Source organism: Palaemon carinicauda, chromosome 22 (assembly GCF_036898095.1).
Source record: "Palaemon carinicauda isolate YSFRI2023 chromosome 22, ASM3689809v2, whole genome shotgun sequence".
Lineage (NCBI taxonomy): Eukaryota > Metazoa > Arthropoda > Malacostraca > Decapoda > Palaemonidae > Palaemon > Palaemon carinicauda.
Genome location: NC_090746.1, coordinates 5310074 through 5331203, shown reverse-complemented (window position 1 = coordinate 5331203; position 21130 = coordinate 5310074). Strand labels below are relative to the sequence as shown.

Sequence of the window (21130 nt, the reverse complement as noted above, 5' to 3'; positions counted from 1 at the left end):
GTGGAAGCAGATGTATGTCAGCAAGGGAATGAAGGATGCAAAGTGTTGGGAGCAGTGAAGGGAGTGGTAAAAAATAGAGGGTTGGGCATGAATGTAAAGAGTGTTCTGTATGAGAAGGTGATTGTATCAACTGTGATGTATGGATCGGAGTTGTGGGGAATGAAAGTGATGGAGAGACAGAAATTGAATGTGTTTGAGATAAAGTGTCTGAGGAGTATAGCTGCTGTATCTCGAGTAGATAGGGTTAGGCACGAAGTAGTGAGGGTAGGAACAGATATAAGAAATGAGTTAGCAGCTAGAGTGGATATGAATGTGTTGAGGTGGTTTGGCTATGTTGAGAAAATGGAAAATAGCTGTCTGCTAGAGAAGGTGATGAATGCAAGAGTTGATGATGGAAGAAGTACAAGAGGAAGGCCAAGGTTTGGGTGGATGGATGGAGTGATGAAAGCTCTAGGTGACAGGAGTATAGATGTGAGAGAGGCAAGAGAGCAGGCTAGAAATAGGAGTGAATAGCGAGCTAGTGTGACGCAGTTCCAGTAGGCCCTGCTGTTTCCTCCAGTCGCCTTGGATGACCGCGGAGGTAGCAGCAGTACGGGATTCAGTGTTATGAAGCTTTATCTGTGGTGGATAACGGGGAAGGGTGGGCTGTGGCACCCTGGCAGTACCAGCCGAACTTGGCTGAATCCCTTGTCAAGCTGGGAGGAGCATAGAGAGGGAAGGTCCCCCTTTTTTCATTTGTTTGATGTTGGCTAACCCCCAAAATTGGAGGAAGTGCCTTGGTATAATCATGGATGGGCTTTTCCAACTACGGTTGCAGCTTAGCTAGTAATAATAATAATTTGAGGTTCTATGAGAGGATCTCGACCTGGGAAGTGCCACGTACCATCAGAACCCTTACTGAATGGTGCACTAGAGCCCCTAGCTACCACTTGAGGAGTTAGGCTAGGGTTTAAAATAAGGCAAGATAGGCTTGAAATATTACCATGAATCAAAAACTTATTAGTTTCTGAGGTTCTACAAAAGGCCTGAGTGGCATTACTATCATCATTACCTCTATAAGCAACCAGCTTAGACATCTCTGCTAAAAGTACGCCATCTATAAAACCGGAAATAACCTCTTTTATAGACACTGCAAATAAAGTATTTAAAAAGAACTTCCTATAATATTATCCATCAGCTTGCAAACTCTGCTTTTAAAGTTTTCATTTATTAGCAGTAATGATGGGATCAAAGCAGGGAAGTAAAATGACACTATAACAAGATTAGATAACTAATTAGTCTTATAAAACTCAAAATGTCTTAGGTGTATAGAAGGCTTAAAGACTAAACAAGATTAAAATTACCAGCCTTTCTTTATCATTGAAGATAACACATTAATGACTCTATTCACAACAAAAATAAAGAATTGAGAGGTATATAGTCTTGGAAGCAGCTATTTTTCAAATACTTGAGGGAAAGACAGCATCAGAACTTACCTTAGAAACTTATTAAAAAGTGAGGTTTAAAAGTTATATATTCCAAGACATTAGGGATATAGTTCAGTGTTTTGTTTATCCTTAACTTCCTGTAAAGAAGAATAAACACAAACATACTCCCATTTAATTATTCATAACTGGTATGGGAGCTGCTTCACATTTTCTCAGGTTTACGTTCAGGGTCAAGGCAAAGCCTTTGTAATGGTGCCTCTAGTATACTTCGATATATTCTAGTTTTGTGCATTTCTTTCTCTTTTATCATTTGTCTTTTTCTCCAAGTCTGATATAAATTTATTTTTCTTTTCTATATTTCTTTCACAAAATAGAAATAATCCTACAATTTTATTTCAGTCTTCTTCATAGTAAGACTTATTTCAGTAATAAAGGTATAAATTTACATTTACCCAGCCAACGTTAACCAGTGATGAGCTACTGGCTGAACTTGCATCTGAACAAAATGCACTGCCATCCGAAAAATGATGTAAGAGATCAGCCTTAGCTGAATTATCACCAACAACATTACAGAGCTTAGAGATCATATGATATAAAACAACATCCAAAAAATTAAAAATGAGGTTTCTTAAGAGTGTTTACCTTAGCGAGTGAAGGGATATAAGGATCCTGACTACCAACTCAGTCTTCTGCCTCGCAACCTAGTTCTCTAAAATAGGCGAATAGTAATGTGGGAATGCAAGGATTTAGCAGAAGAAGAATCTAAATTAACTTGAGGCTCAACAAGAGGATCTCGGCTTTGTAAGGAGCATTGGACATTCAGAAACCTTACTGAACGGTACACTATTACCACTACACCAGACTTAGGAAGTCAGGTTAGTTAGGTTTAACAACCGGGCAGTTAAGATCAGAATTACCACCAAAAAGTGGACTCACTGGCCTTCCAAAATTAAACATAGGAAGCTATATAAGTTAAGAGCTATAAAGACCATCACTTTCAAGATTTGTCTGCTCATCATCCCCACTTTAAACATCTAGCCTAGTCATTCCCCTGTCCTAAAAGCAAGTTTCATTAGCAATAGAACTTGAATCACTTTCCCTGTGAGGAGCAATGAGACAATCATTCGCCTCACAACTGAACTGTAATTTAAATTACAGTATTACCCCTAAGCAGAAATTACTAACAAATTCAGAGGAAGACAACTTAAAACATAAAACTTATCACAATCTGGAAGAGGTGTATGCCGAGTTAAACCAACGTCAACAGATAAACATGAATAACAAAGAAGCCCTGGAACTTCATTTCTTACCATTAACTGCTAGTATCTCATTACTTTACTAGAGGCATGTGTCCAGGAAGGAAAGAAAATGGGAAATTACCTTTAAATTTTAGGGGTAAATGTTGATAAACTGATCCTCTGGAGAAGAAACAATATGAACATCAGTGGAGGTTCACAGAAATATTCTATAAATGGAACATGACACTGTTTCTTGGTGAATACTAAAAATATAATTCTAAAATAATCAAAACTTGGATTTATTCTACTTTCTATATCAAATGAAATACCAGTGATGTACAAACCTGAGGCAAAAACATTTTGCCAGAAATATCTACTCTTACCCATGAAAAAATCTGAAACAACTTGTATATATACAATAAAACTTCACCCTTTTATGTTTAATTAACATAATTCCTAACCACTGAGATTTCAATGATTCATTTGTTGAATTTTTTTTTTGCTAACTTGAGTATGGCAACTCAGTAAAATGAACTTATTTCCAAAATTTAACCAAAGCAGGTGTGCTATGTAATAGAGATATCCTACTGTACCAATCCAAAGGAGAGGTTATAAAGTTTTCCAGTGTAAAATCCCTGACATTGGATCTAATAACACTACAGGACCAATAACATACTATGAGGTAGGAAATATAGGGAAGGGAAAGATATTTTTTATACTTTACATAAAAGGTTTGGACACTAGATTTGAGAAGGTAAGCATGATGAACAAACACTAGGTGTGATTCACTGAAATAATATTTCAATTTGATTTAGATCGGCATAAACAATACATCAACAGTGTTTGCCCTACTTCCCAAAATTAACAAACATACATCTCTTCTTGAGGTGATACATTTAAATAATTAACATCACTTGTGAGGATTAAGAGATGAGAGAACTACTGTATAGTCCTAGCACTTATAGCAATTATAATAAAATGCTATACTAAAATCCTTAAAAATATGCAGGTTATTTATAAAACAGACATGACAAATCAAGTTGATTGTCTTTATTATACGAAAACAATAATAAACAATTTGAAACATCATCCATATATACAGAAAAACCAAAACTAAATATATCATCACAGGAAGCTCATTTGTTTTAAAAAAAACACCTGCAATTAAAACAAAGAAACTGTATTTTGCCCTCTCAAGAGATACTTGTAATCATCAATATTTTCTGAAAGAAATAGTACAGTACAGTGTACTTCACTACGTGATTATGGCAGTAAATGCTTTTCCCTTATATCAACCCGCAATTCGAAAGGGGTTGAAGGATCAAAATAACATCTTCCAAACAAAAAACGGAATGCATCTAATGGAAATCGTCTGTATCAAAAATAATAAATGAAGTAGCTGAACTTTTATGCAGCACGAGTATAAAGAATATATCAACATGAAGAATTCCTTCAATAAGTTTCCACAAGTAATGCATCTATGAAATGCAGACCCTAAGAGTTTACATATCTATTTGTGCTCGATACAATCCTTAATTAAGTAGTAAGCAACATGTAATTGCATTTACGAACATTTTATAGAGGATAGTCTGTAGAATCAACCTTTCATGTAAACCACATTATATCAATATCAGGCATTCCTTTCATATAATCTATATGTATTAACGGGTCTTTGAAAAATAGAAAATTTGTAAGGGAAACCATAACAAAAATAAAATCTTAAGAGTTAACTTAATATCTATTTGTACTCAGTAATAGTCTTAAGATAGTAGTAAGCAACATGCACAAACATGAGATGCTACATTGTCTATTTGGAATTAATTTTACATGTAAGCTGCCCAGCCAATGTACATTTGGCATAGGTTATCAATACTTGTTGCTTCTTCAATCAGAGCGTTCACCTGTCCTGCCACAGACAATGGCAAGTTTGGTCCTCGAGCTTTCGTGTGTATTTGACCACTCAGACGATGTTCTATGTTGCTGACATGCATCTGAGCCTTTAAGAATAAAGTAGAAAATTTCACTTTAAAATCATATTTAACGTCAGTCTGCCACTTAGTATAGAAAGATATTGATACTGTAGTGTATATACATTCAAATATTTTGATATATATTTTGGAACACCTAATACAACCCGTTGAGCACCAATCCCTCACCAAATGAATAGGCACTTAAGGCCCAGGTACTTTTTGTTTTACATTTTACTTGACTTCTCTTATAAACTATACAATATAGGACTTTACACCAATAACCAACATACAGCTGAATACATTTCCTTTCCATTAACACATGATGTCACATATTTTGTAAAATTTTCATACATGTAAATAAAAATAACTCATGAATGCACGTAAAATACATCTAATAGCGCCAACGGAAGTACTGTACAAAAATGGCACTCAAAAGCTTAGTAATGAAACAGTAATACCTCAACATATGGAATCAATTCGTTCTGAAGTGGCTTTTGTAACATGATTTTTTTGTATTATGAAATAAAATGAAATAGAGCCAAATATATTCAATATACCTAACATGACCGGACAAATTTCATTCCATATCCTGAATATTTTTTCGTAATATGAGGTGAAAAAATCTTTGTATGCCATTTGTTAAGTAGGTTTTTCGTATACAGAAACTTTTGTATCTAAAGGTTTCACTATATATATATTGTGTGTAGGAAATCATTTAGATTAACAATAACAGACATTTTGTATATAGGAGATTATCTAAATTAACACTGGCATGCAAAATGCATGTACTGTACAGTATATCAATTGAAAGTTTTGTCAATTAAATTTCAATGTTGTTATTTCTGTGTAAAAAAAAGTACTAACTAGAGTTTATTGATAATTATCTAGCAGCATAAACATTAACGGTTAGTACAAACTAAATATTTCAAAATACTGGAAGGAGCATGGCATTAACAAATATTGATCCAGACTAGAGCAGAATTGTAAAAAAAAAGGACAATAAAAGCATTGATTACTTTACTATATTGACACTGAAATATTACTAAACACAAACATGAGTGGGTACTTCTAAATGATCTGCCAGAAAAACGTATCTATGTTGATGGACATTAACATTTTATCTATCTTTCTATCAAGGCCCTTCCCCTAATTCTGAGGGGTAGCCCACATAAAAAAAAAAGGGTTGGGGGGACTTTTCTCCTCCCAGCCTGATGAGGAATTCAGCAGAGTTTAGTTGGTACTGCTAAGGGGCCACAGCTCACCCTCCCCTGCTATCCACCACAAATGAAGCTCCACATGTTGAATCCCTACTACTGCTACCTCAGCGGGATGAAGCAGCAGGGCCTATTGGAACTGCGCCACAATGGCTCGACATTCATTCCTATTTCTAGGACTATCTTTTGCCTCTCTCACATCTATCCTCCTATCCACCTGCAGCTTTCTTAACTCCATCCATCCACTGAAACCTTGGCCTTCCTCTTGTACTTCTCCCAGCAACTCTTACATTCATCACCTTCTTCAGAAGACAGCCATTTTCCATTTTCTCTACATGGCCAAACCACTTAAACACATATATATCAACTCTAGCTGCTAATTCATTTCTTACACCTGTTCCCACCCTCACTTTCGTCCTAACCCTATCTAATCGAAATACATCATCCATACACCTCAATCAAATCATCTCGAACACATTCAATTTCTGTCTCTCCGTCACTTTCATTCCCACAAAACTTCGACCCATATATCACGGTTGGTACAATTACTTTCTACTACAGAACTCTCTTTACATTCATCCCTAACACACTATTCTTTATCACTCCCTTCACTGCCCCTAACACTATACAACCTTCATTTCACACTCTAACATACATCTGTTTCCATTCCTCCATTTGCAACAACAACAGATCCCAAGTGCTTAAACTGATTTACTTAACTCTCCATTCAACAAGAAATTCAGCCTAACACCACCCTCCCTTCTTGTGCATTTCATAACCATATCTTTACCCACATTAACTCTCACACGCCCTACCAAACTATGTCGGTAATCGACCCCGTTTCTCTGTGTCTGCAAACAATACTGGAAACCACTCACTCATTTCATTTCATATCCTAACATACACTTTACTGCCTATGTATAAACTCATCACTGCCTACAACAACCTTCCACCAATTTCATATAACCTCCTCACATTCCACATCACTTCCCTATCAACTCTATCATAAGCTTTCTCCAGATCCATAAATACAATATAAACCACCTTACCTTTTCCTAAATATTTCTCAAATATCTGCCTAATTGTAAAAAAGTGGTCCATACATCGCCTATCTCTTCTAAAACCACCTTGCACTTCTAAGATTGCATACTCTGTTTTATCCATAATCCTATTAATTAGCATTCTACCATACACTTTTCCAACCCCACTCAACAAATTAATACCCCTTGAATTAAAACATTCCCTTATATATATAGCAGAACAATACATGCACACACCCACTTCACCAGTGCCGTTGACAACATAAAAATATATATCGAACAACCTCTCCAACCATTCAAGTAGTGTCACACCCCCTTCCTTTTACATCTCCGCCCTCACACCATCCATACCAGGTGCTTTTCCTACTCTTGTTTCATCTGGTGCTCTTCTCACTTCCTCTCTTGAAGTCTCTCTCTCATTCTCATCCCCCATCACTGGCACCTCAACACCAGTAACAGCAATTATATCTGCCACACCAGTAACAGCAATTATATCTGCCTCCCTATTATCCTCAACATTCAGCAACCTTTCAAAATATTCAGCCTACCTTTTCCTTGCCTCCTCTCCTTTCAACAAGCTTCCATTTTCATCTTTTATTGTCTCTTCACTTCTCTATCCACCCCTCCTTACTCTCCTCACTTCTTTCCAAAACTTATTCTCTTCATACGAACGACCCAATCCCTGACCCCATCAACAGTCAGTTACCTCAGTTTACCTCAGTTACCTTACGTTTTACTTCCACATTTCCTCTATATCTTTCATACTTCTCTGCACTATTACTCTGCAGCCATTCTTCAAATGGCCACTATTTCTCTTCCACTTTCATCTTCACTCCTTCATTCCACCATTCACTACCCTTACTCATGCTGCCTCCAACAACCCTCTTGTCACACACATCACTTGCAATCCCAACAAAATTCTCTTTTACTAACTTCCACCCCTCTTCTTGATCACCAGTTTCTCTTCCTTTCACCCTGTCATATGCCACTTTCCAACCTTTGTTGATATTCACTTATAAAAATAAGTGAATATCAAGAAAGGTTGGAAAAGTGGCATATGAATGGGTGAAAGGAAGAGAAACTGGTGATCTAGAGGAGGGGTGGAGGTTAGTAAAAGAGAATTTTGTTGGGATTGCAAGCCTTATGTCTTAAGGTTGATACATTGGCCCTTGGGCAGGGAAGACAATATTTTTCTGGTATATGATGTTGTATTGGACTTCATATTCTAGCCTTTGCAAGAAGGTCCTTGGAAACCACACAGATGCCCAACCCCAAAAGAATACTATAATAGGTAAATGGTGTAGAAAAACTATACTGCAAAATATATAAACATTGATAATTTCTTAATGATCAATGTTTATATATTTTGCAGCATAGTATTTCTACACCATTTACCTATTAAGGGATTTTGACGTAGGAAAAATCTATTTCTGGGCGAGGGACCTGTGCCGCCCAGTGAATAAGCTCCATTTAGCACTTATTCTTAGGTAATTTACTGCTAAATATACCAGAGAAAAAATGTAAAGGAGTGCTAGGTTAACTAGCTCGCTCACCTATTGGTGTCGGTATAAAATTTGGCGTATAATCCAGAGGTCCCGCACTATTTAGATTCATCCACGACAAAGACCCCAATAGAGGAGAGCCGTTCAACCTCACTCGGCACCACCAACTCTGCATCCGCTCAGAACCCAACTCCTTAGCACCCAAAGTTTGGGGACTCCAAGGGAGAGGAGCTGGGAGGGTTCACTGGGCGGCACAGGTCCCTCGCCCAGAAATAGATTTTTCCTACGTCAAAATCCCTTTTCTGGGCTCGAACCTGTGCCGCCCAGTGAATCTATACAAGAGAAATGTCACCAAACTTGCAAAATAAAGGAAAAACATAAGCGTAAGGAAAATACAAGATGCTTTAATCAGAGATGAGTGCCAAAAAACAATTATAAGGGTGTCTTAAAAGGAACATAAATCCACTTGGTAGAACAACTGACAAATAAGGTAAGGTATAATAATGCCGTGAGTGATAATATATACAGATACTCAGGAGTTAAAGATTTACAAATATAATAATAGTATTCAGGTGCGAAACCAACGAATACAAATAGGGTATAAATGAGGCAGGTAAGGGGGAGAGATAAAGTGACAAGGAATTAACATGTGAGTTACCTGGGAGTAACTACGCTCCCTGCAGCTACTGTAGAAAATTTTAGGGCTTCCAAATGTTTAAGGTAGTGTTTCTTGAACACTGACGGTGATTTCCACCCTGTATACCTGGAAAGGTCCGTAAAATTCATGTGGTGAAAAAAGTTCACCGAAGTAGCAACCGCTCTGATATCATGTGCAAGAGGAAAAGAGTCAGGGCTAGCTTGTTTAATAAAATACAAAATTTGTTGCCTGATCCCTTTAATGGTAATGGTACCACCTTGTTCTCTAACGAATAGAGGCCCCGAGGAGTTAGAGGAGGTCCGGGATAAATAAGACCTAAGAGTAGCAACAGGGCACAGAGACGGATCTTGCGTGAGGGGAACAATTTTCCAGGAGGACCATCTGTTCTGAGGGTCTTCGTTCTTAGCCAAAAAGAATTTGTTAGGCGAAAGAAGGACCTCTCCCGAAGGAAGGAACTCAATATGACCCGGGTCTCTCGACAAGGCTGCCAGTTCAGAAATTCTTGCCCCGGAAGCCAAGCTCACCAGGAAAAGTGTTTTCCTGAGAAGGGGAATGTAATCACAAGAACTGTTAATGGTATCAGAAGCCAATTTGAGTACATCATTAAGGAACCAGGTCACCGGGGTAGGACGAGTAACCGGTTTCAGTCTGGCACAAGCTTTCGGAATTGAAGCTAACAAAGAGTCGGTTAAGTCTATGTTAAAACCTACTAGGAAGATCTTTTTCAAAGCAGATTTAATAGTGGTGATAGTATTGGCTGCCAGACCTGATTCTAATAAAGTTCTAAAGAAAGTGACTGTAAGGTTCAAGTTCATACAGTGCACGTCTGAGTCCATCAAAAAATTTGCCAACTTTTTAACTGCAGAATCATATTGGCGGATGGTGGAATCCCGTTTATCTGATTCTAGAAACAAGGTGTTTTGAGGATCGATATTGGCACCATGCATGGCCGCAAACTTCATGAAGTCCATAAAGTTAGGGCGCTCTGAATGTTTGAGAAAGCGTACACAACGCGTGTTTGTACTATCTGAGACAGAACCGGATTGGGTATCGGGTGAGGATATAGTCTCAACTCTCGCAGGAGAGGATACCAGTTGCTCTTGGGCCAATTGGGTGCGACCAAGGCTACTTGTCCCTTGAAGGATCTCAGTTTGTCTAGGACTTTCAGTAAAAGATTCACCGGGGGAAAGAGATAAATCCTTTCCCAGATGTCCCAATTCTGTGACATGGCGTCTGTGGCGTAAGCCTGAGGGTCTAGATTGGGAGCCACATATACTCTCAATTTGTGGTTGGACTCCGTGGCGAAGAGGTCCACTTGGAGACCGGGAACCCGAGAGAGAATCCACCGGAATGAATTTAGATCGAGTGACCATTCCGATTCTAGAGGGGAGGTCCGGGACAAGGCGTCTGCCACTACGTTCCGGACTCCCGCCAGGTGGACAGCTGAAAGATGCCAACGGTTCGAGGCTGCTAGGGAGAATATGGCTACTAGAACATGGTTCAGGGGCCCTGATTTTGACCCGCCTCTGTTGAGGCAGCGGACCACCACTTCGCTGTCGAGGACCAGACGAAGGTGTTGTCTCTTGGGTAGAGCGAGACGTTTCAGGGTTAGAAGAACTGCCATGGCCTCCAGCACATTGATGTGAAATTGGCGGAATAAGGGAGACCAAAGACCTTGAACTTTCCTGAGCTGAGAATAGCCGCCCCAACCTGATAGGGATGCGTCCGTGTGAATGATTAGCTTCGGAGGCGGAAACCGAAGGGGAACTGACTTTGACAGATTGTTGGCTCTTGTCCAAGGAAGAAGTCTCTCCCGTAGAATGGGAGGAAGGCGGACTTTCCTGTCCCGGAGCTTCCGGTTCGCCCTCGAACGCCAGACACGGTTGATATCTTTCAATTTTGCCTTCAGAAGTAGATCCGTCACTGAGGCAAATTGAAGGGACCCCAGAATCCTCTCTTGGAGTCGTCTGGAACTTACTTTGTCTTTGAGAAAGCGTTTGGTGTTCCTCGCAATCTCTAACCTCTTGGGTTTGGGAAGACACAGAGTATGAGATATAAGGTCCCATTGCAGGCCGAGCCAATGGAACTTTGATTTCGGAAGAAGACGGGACTTCTTGAAGTTGATCTGGAAGCCTAGAGATTGAAGATATTGGATGACTCTGTGAGTGGCTTTTAGGCAATTTTGGGAGGTGTCTGACCAAATGAGCCAGTCGTCCAGATAGGCTACTACTTGAATCCCCTGATTTCTGAGTTCCTGAACAGCGACTTCTGCTAACTTTGTGAAGATCCTTGGGGCGATGTTGAGCCCGAAAGGCATCACCTTGAAGGAGTAATTTTTGTCCCCTAGGCGGAAGCCTAGATACGGACGGAAGTGTCTCGCTATCGGGACGTGATAATAGGCGTCTGTAAGATCGATAGAGGTGGTGACGGCCCCACGGGGAAGTAAGGTCCGCACCTGCGAGACGGTAAGCATTCGAAACTTGTCGCATTGAATGGACAAGTTGAGAAGGGATAGGTCTAGAATCACTCTTCTCTTGTCCGAATCCTTCTTCGGGACACTGAACAGCCGACCCTGAAACTTCAGGTGTTTCGTTTCTTGTATGGCGTTCTTTTGTAACAGATCCTGGACGAATTCGACTAGGTCCGGAGTGGAATGTTGATGAAATTTGTTCGGAGGAGGAGGCCCTTGAATCCAACTCCACCCCAGTCCCTTGGAGATGATACTGAAAGCCCAGGGACTGAACCTCCATTTGTTGCGGAAGGCATAAAGCCTCCCCCCTACCTGCTGCACCTCAGTATTGGCTTGAGGAGTTGCCTCCACGTCCGCCTCGGAAGTTCTTTCCCTTGCGAAAGAATTTTCCTCTACCCCTGTTCTGGTTTGAACCACGGTGGTAGCCTCTACCTCTGTTATAACTCTGGGAAGAGCTATGAGCCTCATAAGACTGGTTAAAGGCAGGAGAGGTGGTGGAGGCACCGGAAAGCTGGCTCTTAGGGAGCAGAACGGTGACATAGTCGTCCGAAGGAGCCTGAGAGGTAGAAGGCTGCGCAGGAGCAACGGGAGATGGAGGAAGAGGCAGTCGGAAATTGGACGAACTACTCTGCTGTTGCCTGAACTGGGTGGAGGTATACGGGCGGAGCTTCTTCCTACCCCGGGCTTGGTAATTTGCGGGGTCATATTTTCGTTTAGGAGTCAAACCCCAACGGGCTTTAAGGCTCTGATTGACTCTAGTGGCCTCTGCCAAGACTTCCTCCACAAGATCCTCAGGGAAGAGATTTGAACCCCAGCAGGAGGACCGGATAAGCTTATTAGGCTCGTGCCTAATAGTCGCCTCAGCCAGGACGTGTTTGCGACACCTACGTTTAGCAATAGCGAAGTCATAAAGATCATAATACAATGACTGCAACGTAGCCTTATTGAGAGACTTAAAGATACTCTCAGTATCATAAGTCAAGGCTATCGACTCCGTGGATGTGGCCAAGTTCAGAGTTCGGCCAACACGTAGGCGGGAATCACACTCCTGTTTAATGAGGGATTCCGGGAGACGGGGAAGCCGCTCACTAAACAAAACTGAGGCACAGTCCGCTGATAGCTTGCCAGAGGTAAAAGTGGTATGGACATTGTCCCAACACTCAATGCCAGAAGGAAGAAGGAGGGAGATCGGATCCACCTCTCGGATGGGAGGCAAGGGCTTCTCCTCCAGAGCATATTGGAAAGCAAGCTCTGCTACCTTATTGACGCATGGAGTCACGGTGTTTTTATCCATTAAAAACATTGTGAAGGAACTCTTATACGGCGTCAACATGGTGTTGGTGCAACCAATGTCGTTCAGGAACCTAGCCCAAACAGATTGGGCTTGTTCTTTTGGGAAGATGACGGTCTCTTTGGGGACCTTATCTAGCCGAACCAGAGCTTCCTCGGTAAGCCTGGCATAACCATGAAATGGAAATGCCAGACCAGGAGGAAAGAATTCAAAGTCCTCTAGAGGACGAGTGCCAAGACCTTCCAAAGTTAACATTCCGTCTGAGAACGGAGAATGAAGAGCCAAGCGCCAAGGATTATTCTTGGTAAACGGCGGGAGCTTAGAGGCATCCGGGATGAGAGAGCTTTGGACTCACTCCGGAGCACCTTGCTCTAATGCCCTAAGTCTCTGACCGATGTTAGAGAACATCGTGTCCATCTTGGCCTGCATTTCCGACACCAACTTAGCTTGCATCTCCGACACAATGCGAAGCATGGCTGATTCTGAAAGGCCCGGGCTAGGAGCAGGAGTGGCGGATTGTACTCCCGGGTCGTGAGACTTAGAGGAGGAGCCGGAAGCCTTAGATGACGGGTTTGTATTCAGCTTAGAACTATGGGAAGCCTTGTGAGGCTTACGAGCTTTAGGTAAGGTTCTAGATGTAGACTTATCCTTGGGGGGAACCGGGTGTGATCGTTGAGACGAATCACGGTCCCCAGAAAAACCATGAAAGGAAGAGCGATCAGAAGAAGAAGAAAGAGCGGGGCTGAGGATAGGAATCTCAGCGCCGGTAACACCTGCCTCACTTACCACCCTACCTGCGTCCGGATCATCCAATAACATGGGTTCGACGTCCAGGTTCATGGAAGCAACATTGTCTTCCAGATCTCCGGGGGCATCCGACGGATCTTGATCTTGATCAATAAACCCCGCTATGGTGGCATCAATGTGGGCAATGATGGGAGCTGCAACATGCCTAGCCACAGCGGCTGAAGACTTGGCGTTAGGATAGACCATGGCACAATAGTCTTCGGATAGGACGTAAGGCTGCTTGGATTTGACGTTTCGGGCAAAACCACCAACCCACACTTTCAGTGTGGCCCGGGCCGCAGACTTTTGCTCCGGGGATGCCTGAAATAATAGTGGGAATTATAAAAAGGCAGACTCCCAGTGGTCCTTCAAGACCATAGAAATCTTACTAAATAGTGTATGTATACCAAAAAAGGTAAGATGAATAAGAAGGCAACATAGCCAACAGGACTCACCGAGTCAGATCCAAGGGTGGTGATGAGGTCAAAACAGACCATGCAGTTATCAGGGTGCCAGACCACGATGTCCTCCAGCTGAACCCCGCAGAGGGCGTGAGACCGACATACGGTATGCCCACAAGGCTGATGCAGAACAGCCGCACAGGCCGTCGTCTGACAATGCACCATCTATAAAAAGAATAGTATATGAGAAACTGTAATTCTCTTAAGTAGAGGCGGGTCCGGAGGACCCGGGACTAACATAAGTCTAACTTAAGACTAGAACTTAACTGTAATACTCTTAAGTAGGGGCGGGTCCGGAGGACCCGGGCCTAAACATAAGTCTAACTTAAGACTAGAGTATAGCTATCCATTCCGGTCGAGCCGGGAGCATAAAAAGGATGCAACAAAGGATTAAGACACATAATGTCTGATTTCCCGGGGCGAGGTTAAGCCCCGGGCCGGGAAATAAAAGTATATCCATAACAATTCATATAGGAACTCCGAGATAGTAATCTGTCATATATATAATCATATATAATCATAGGAACTGTTATAAATTAATAGGGGGGCGGAACTGTAGATAAGAACCGCCAACCGAACCCGGAGGGTTTCGTATAACATAATAAAAGTGTGATAAGTGAATATAAAATAGGGTGCACCGGGATCCAACTCTGTTGACCGGTGGCCAACCCGTCTAGACAGAGACGAACCCGCCGGGACACCCGGAGGACAAAGTCCATAAACACTGAACTACCCCCTCTAAAAGGAGGGAAGGCAACGGTCCCCTAGGGGAGGGGGGAGAGAAGTGTAGCCGCCCACCTAGCGAGAGGGGGAGCTTGGGGGAGGATCACGTGATACGGAGCAGCAGGGCTACCAACTGACGATCCCCAACCAGACAGATCAAACGGAGTAATAGCACAAATATTCATTATAATAGTAATAGCGTTGAAAAATTATATAAATATACACATAAAAAATTTAGGGCAAGGCATGCAACATAATAAATAAATCACAAAGGACACACCTGATGACTTATAAAATAAAATTGCCGCCTAGAAACGAAGGTCGGCAAGCCATAACGATACGTAACTGATATCGGCCCTAAAAATGAACCACGAGGGTTCTAAACGCTAAATAATGAATATCCACAATAACAAATAACATTTAATTAATAATAAAAATAATACACATAGTAACACCGCGAGTGAAACTAAAAGCTCTCAAAACAGGAGTACCAACTGTAAGCGGAATCAAGCAAGATCGATATGAACGAAGAGAATAAACTCCTATAATTTAAATATTAAACGATCTAGAATGCTCAAAACACAGCAAAACATAGCTTGGTACTTAACTTAGACGGTGTCTCCTGGGAAACCGACGAAGAAGCCATAATCCAGTGGAAAATAAGCAAAATACGAGAGCACAACAAAAAAAGCGGGTTACAACACAGGCGTGCTAAAAGGAGTTGGGTTCTGAGCGGATGCAGAGTTGGTGGTGCCGAGTGAGGTTGAACGGCTCTCCTCTATTGGGGTCTTTGTCGTGGATGAATCTAAATAGTGCGGGACCTCTGGATTATACGCCCAATTTTATACCGACACCAATAGGTGAGCGAGCTAGTTAACCTAGCACTCCTTTACATTTTTTCTCTGGTATATTTAGCAGTAAATTACCTAAGAATAAGTGCTAAATGGAGCTTATTCACTGGGCGGCACAGGTTCGAGCCCAGAAATAGTATTCTTTTGGGGTTGGGCATCTGTGTGGTTCCCAAGGACCTTCTTGCAAAGGCTAGAATATGAAATCCAATACATCATACATCAGAAAAATATTGTCTTCCCTGCCCTAGGGCCAGTGTATCAACCTCCAAGACACAGGATCAGTACAAATAGCAGGTAGTATCTTGGCCAAGGCACCAGCAACCTGTTGAGAAACTACAGCTGGAAAGTTATTGGGTCCTTTGACTGGCTAGATAGTACTACACTGGATCTCTCTCTCTAATTACAGCTCATTTTTTTCTTTGCCTACACATACACCAACTAGTCTGGCCTATTCTTTACACATTCTCCTCTTTCCTCATACACCTGACAACACTGAGATTATCAAACAATTCTTCTTAGCTCAAGGGGTTAACTATAGCACTGTAATCGTTCAGTGGCTACTTTTCACTTGGTAAGTGTCAGAGACTCTTTAGCTATGTTAAGCAGCTCTTCTAGGAGGACACTCCAAAATCAAACCATTGTTATCTATTCTTGGGTAGTGCCGTAAACTCTGTACCATGATCTTCCACAGTCTTGGATGAGAGTTCTCTTGCTTAAGAGGACACGTGGGCACACTATTCTATATTATTTCTCTTCCTCTTGGTTTTTTCAAATGGTGAGTTGGGCAGGGGGCAGGCTTAATAGAAGGTCCATGGATGCCTGGTAGTTTATGAAGCGGTTGAATTTTCCTTATCTGTTTCTTTATCTTCCTCACAAGTATTCATTTTCAAAAGTACTGTATCCTTATTCTCCACCCTTCAGATGAAGCAACTATCCTAGAGGGTACTTAGCCTTGCACGGTACACAAAGAGAGTAATCTGTTTCCTCTAAATTTAGACCAAAAGTACAGGAACTGATTTGCTGTGGACATATCTAATAATGTATCTAAGCAAAACAACAAAGAAAGAGAAAACTCTGCAGAAGGGAGAACACAGAATACAGTATTCCCATATAAAAAAACAATAACAACATTAGAAAAAACAATGTGTCGAAGTGGCCTGCGACAACTTAAATTGGAGGAAATGTTTACACCTTTTCCTGGGATCAGCCTTAGGTCACTTGCCTGGCTGCAACTTCCTTCTCAACTGCTGGGATGTACTTTGTCCGTTAATATAAAGGAGGCAGATATGGCAGTGGGTAATAAATTTTCTTTATTGTTTTTATTTAGTGATTATCAAGTTGATTCTCACTTAATCCTATTCGGAGGTAAGATTCATGAAATATCATAATACTGTAATACTATTTAAAAAAGGACAAAAATCTAACTTACCTTTTCATTATTTATTTCTCCTGTACCTCCCATTTTGGCTTTATTATCTCCACGTGACCATTCCACAAGTGGATCATGAATGAAAGGGTTCAAAATAGACATCAAAGCTTCTCTTTCTTCCCTCATGACTCGCATAGTTACCTGCAACAAAAAAATATATATCATAATTAATTTGCAGTATATCACAATGATGGTTATTACTGATATATTTGTTACATCATAATTCTAGTTGCATATTAAATTATATGTACAGGATTTAATTGTACAAATTCTAACAATTCTTATCTTAGGATATTTTCTAAAAAAAAAAAATAAGTTTTACACTTAATGTAATATCAATTAACCAAAAAATTTTACTTGAATTCTTAGCTAGTAATTGAATAAACAGAGGAGCACTGTATCACAGCCTAAAGGGTGAAGTTTAATAGTAAATTACTATTGCACATCACTGCAAAATAGACAACAAATTTCAAGACTATTTTAATCCAGTTTATTCCGAACAATTTCTTTAGGCACACCCTATCTAATATATCAAAAAAGCTTCATCATCATCAATGAATTTACATCTACTCTTCCCTTTACAGGGATTAGTGTAAGATGATTCCTCTACAGTCTCCCCATACTCCTATCAGGCCCTAGTTTGTTCTCTAACCCCATTTTCCACAACTTCCTGCCCATTCCTACAGGTCTTTGTCCTACCTTACCCCTACCTACTACTTTTCTGACCAATAGTTCCGCATCCCTTATGTAATTATATGTCAAAATCATCATAATATTTGAGTTCATACCTTTTTTCAGCTTTAGGACATGTGACTTCATCAATTATTTAACTGTAAAATCATTTTTCCTACCATACTCCAACTATGAATCTTCTCCTTCTAATGTTAACTCTCTTCAAAATCTAATTTTCCTTGTTAATGCTCTCTCTAATAATGGGCCATTTTTATTCATTGGTAGGCTTCTCCACTTCATTAATCCTACAGCCCCTCTCTTTCTTATTGCTTTCTCAACTGCTCCCTCAGTCCTGTATATTTCTAAGGTAACAAACTGCATTATTTTTCCTAAACCAGCGCATCTATTCCAACAGGATTCGAAACTCATTTATCTTCTCCATATGATATTCATATACATTCCAGGCTACTATAATCTTATTAAAAAGGGATTTTGACGAAGGAAAAATCTATTTCTGGGGAGAGACCTGTGACGCCCGGTGAAAAAGTCCTTCTTTGTACTTTTTCTGATATAAATCTTCCAAATATACCAGAGAAAATTAAAAGCATGGAATGCAGAGGTTACAACCCTCGCGCGAGCACCTTGTTGGTGTCGTATATCTAACAAGGGCGTTTGTAAAACACTATTCACAGGCTGTCTTCCATTTAGATAATCCCTTCATCAAAGGGGGAGGGCCGTGACAGGCCCTAGAGAATACAGTTGGGTTACCCTACCGACACCTACCACTCGCGCTCACCAGGTCATCCTTCTGCAAGAACATATGGCTTGGCAAGGAAAGGGTGGGTCCGTACAAAAATAACCGGGAAGGGTTTCACCGGGCGTCACAGGTCTCTCCCCAGAAATAGATTTTTCCTTCGTCAAAATCCCTTTTCTGGGTCGACCTGTGACGGCCGGTGAAAATGTACCAGAGAATGCCTTCCAAGGCCAATAAATTAATAACATAATGAGGAGAATACAATCACCATGTACGACAATACTATGATATAATAAAGTAATCGTCCAATTACCAACCAGCCAAATGACATAGGGAACGTAAGGTTAAATAATAATGACGACAAGGAACCAACTGAGTGTCGAATCGCAAAAGGCATCAAACCTTACATGTCTAAGTATATCTAAACATTAAAGGAACGGTAACTACAATAACAGTTAAACCATAGGAATTAAACATGGCAAATATCATAGGGCTAACGAACTACCAAGGAGAGCGGCGACGTGGTGTGAGTGGCGGGTAGGAGGGAGAAGAGAAGAGATGGAAGAAAGGAAGAAGAGGAGATTAATGGGGAGGGATAAGGCTCCCCTCTGCCATCGTCGGGTATTTAAGGGCCTGTAAGATCTTTAGATATTGGCGTTTGACAACCATAGGGGATTTCCAACCCGTATATTTTTTAAAATCATCAAAGTCCCTGTTCTGGAAGTCATTGTTGGAGGCATCTACTGTCCGTATATCATGAGCCTGGGGAAATGATTCCGGATTAGTATGTTTAATGAAGTAGAGGATTTGTTGCCTGATACCGTGAATGGAAATAGTACCTCCTTGTTCCCTGATAACCAAGGGGCCAGACGAGCGGGTGGCAGTTCTAGCTAAAAAGGGCCTTGAGAGTGTGACTGTACACGGAGAAAAATCCTGGGAATGAAGAATAATCTTCCGAGGGGAGCACCTATTTTGCGGATCCTCATTTTTTAGCTAGGAAAGCTTTGTCTGGAAAAGGAGTACTTCGGCTGAAGGGAGGAAATCTATGTTTTCCGGGTTTCGTGAGAGAGCTGCTAGTTCTGATGTTCCATCACCTGAGGCCATAGCCGTTAGAAATAAAGTCTTCCTAAGAAGAGTCATATAAGAGCAGGATTCATTGTCCGTGTCCATCGCAAGTTTGAGAACACCGTTCAGAGACCAAGAGTCCTTTTGTGGCCGAACCGAAGGTCGAAGCCTAGCACATGTTTTTGGGATTGATGAGAAATAGGAATCAGCTAGGTTAATGTTGAACCCAACAAGGAAGATCTTCTTCAAAGCTGACTTGATGGTGGTTAAAGTGCTAACTGTTAGGCTTTTGTCAAATAGGAACCTCAAGAAAGAGATGGCTAAATGCGGGGACATACGAGTATGGTCTGCACTCTTAGGGGACCTGCTAGTTGTTAACGGCCGAATCATATTGGCGAATTGTCGAGTCCCTTTTGTCCCATTCGATGAAGAGATCGTTTTCCGGTTCAATGTTCGCGTCTCTACGAGCTGCCAACTTCCTGTAGTCCACAAAGTTAGAGTTTTGGCTATCCTTGAGTAATCTGACACAGTGAGTTTGGATACTGTACTCGGGTCAGTTTGAGGAACGGGATCCGGATGGGACTGAGTTTCAACTCGAGGAGGAGAGGAAACCAACTGTTCTTGGCCAGTGAGGTGGTACTAAAGCCACTGCGCCCCGGAAGGAGCGTAGTTTGTGTAAAAGTTTTTAGAAGATTCCCTGGGGGAGATAGGGAAATCTTCTTCTAATGGTTCCAATCCCGGGGTAATGCGTCCATGGCATAAGCCCGAGGGTCCAGGGTTGGGGTCACATAACAAGGAAGTTTGTGATTCATCTGAGTTGCGAATAGATCTACCTGGAGGCCTGGAACGAGCCTGAGTATCCACCGGAATGAAATTATGTCTAGAGACCATTCTGACTCCAGTGGATCCGTCCTGGATAGTGAGTCCGCTCTCACATTCTGGCCTCCCGCTAGGTGAGGTGCTGACAGGAACCAGTTCTTTTCTGTTGCCCAGGCTAAGATAGTGACCAGGATCTGATTCAGGTTGGGTGACTTGGATCCTCCCTGTTGACGTAGTGTACTGAGTCTGTGCTGTCTGACACTACTCTGATGTGGGTCGACCTCGGAGGAGAGTCTCTCTTCAGGGTCAAGAACACTGCCATGGCTTTGAGAACAATGATATGGGACTGTTTCATGGCGAGTGACCAAGAACCTGAAACATCTGATGTTCGGAGTAATCCCCCCATCCGCTTAGAGACGCAGCTGTATGGAATGTCACTTGTGAGGTGGGAATTGTAGAGGAACTGATTTGGAGAGGTCCTTCGGTTCGGACCATGGGCGTAGTCTCATTTTCAAGACAGAGGGGATCTTCGAGACCTTGTCTCTTATAGGTACTGTAGCTCTCTTTCTCCAAACTCGATTGATGTCTTTGAGTTTGGCTTTTATTAGGAGATCTGTTACTGAAGTGAATTGGAAAAGTCCGAGGATACTTTCTAAGGCTCTTCGGACACCTGTTTGTGTTTGATAAAAATTTTTGATCTTGGAAACTATTCCTCTTACCTTTTGGAAGGGAGAGACAACGTGTGCTTCGAAAGGTCCCA

General features: G+C 41.4%; 1 protein-coding gene across 1 annotated transcript in view; it reads right to left on the bottom strand.

The window, feature by feature from the left end:
- Nucleotides 1–3700: 3700 nt before the first annotated feature.
- The window catches only part of mei-41 (meiotic 41), a 316521-nt gene continuing 299091 nt past the window's right edge, over nt 3701–21130 (bottom strand). The window contains exons 48-49 of the mRNA XM_068345943.1: nt 17061–17201; nt 3701–4662 (exon numbers count right to left, since the gene is read on the bottom strand). Coding sequence (XP_068202044.1) covers nt 4489–4662; nt 17061–17201 — 315 coding nt within the window. The 3' untranslated portion in view covers nt 3701–4488. The remainder of the gene's footprint in view (nt 4663–17060; nt 17202–21130) is intronic.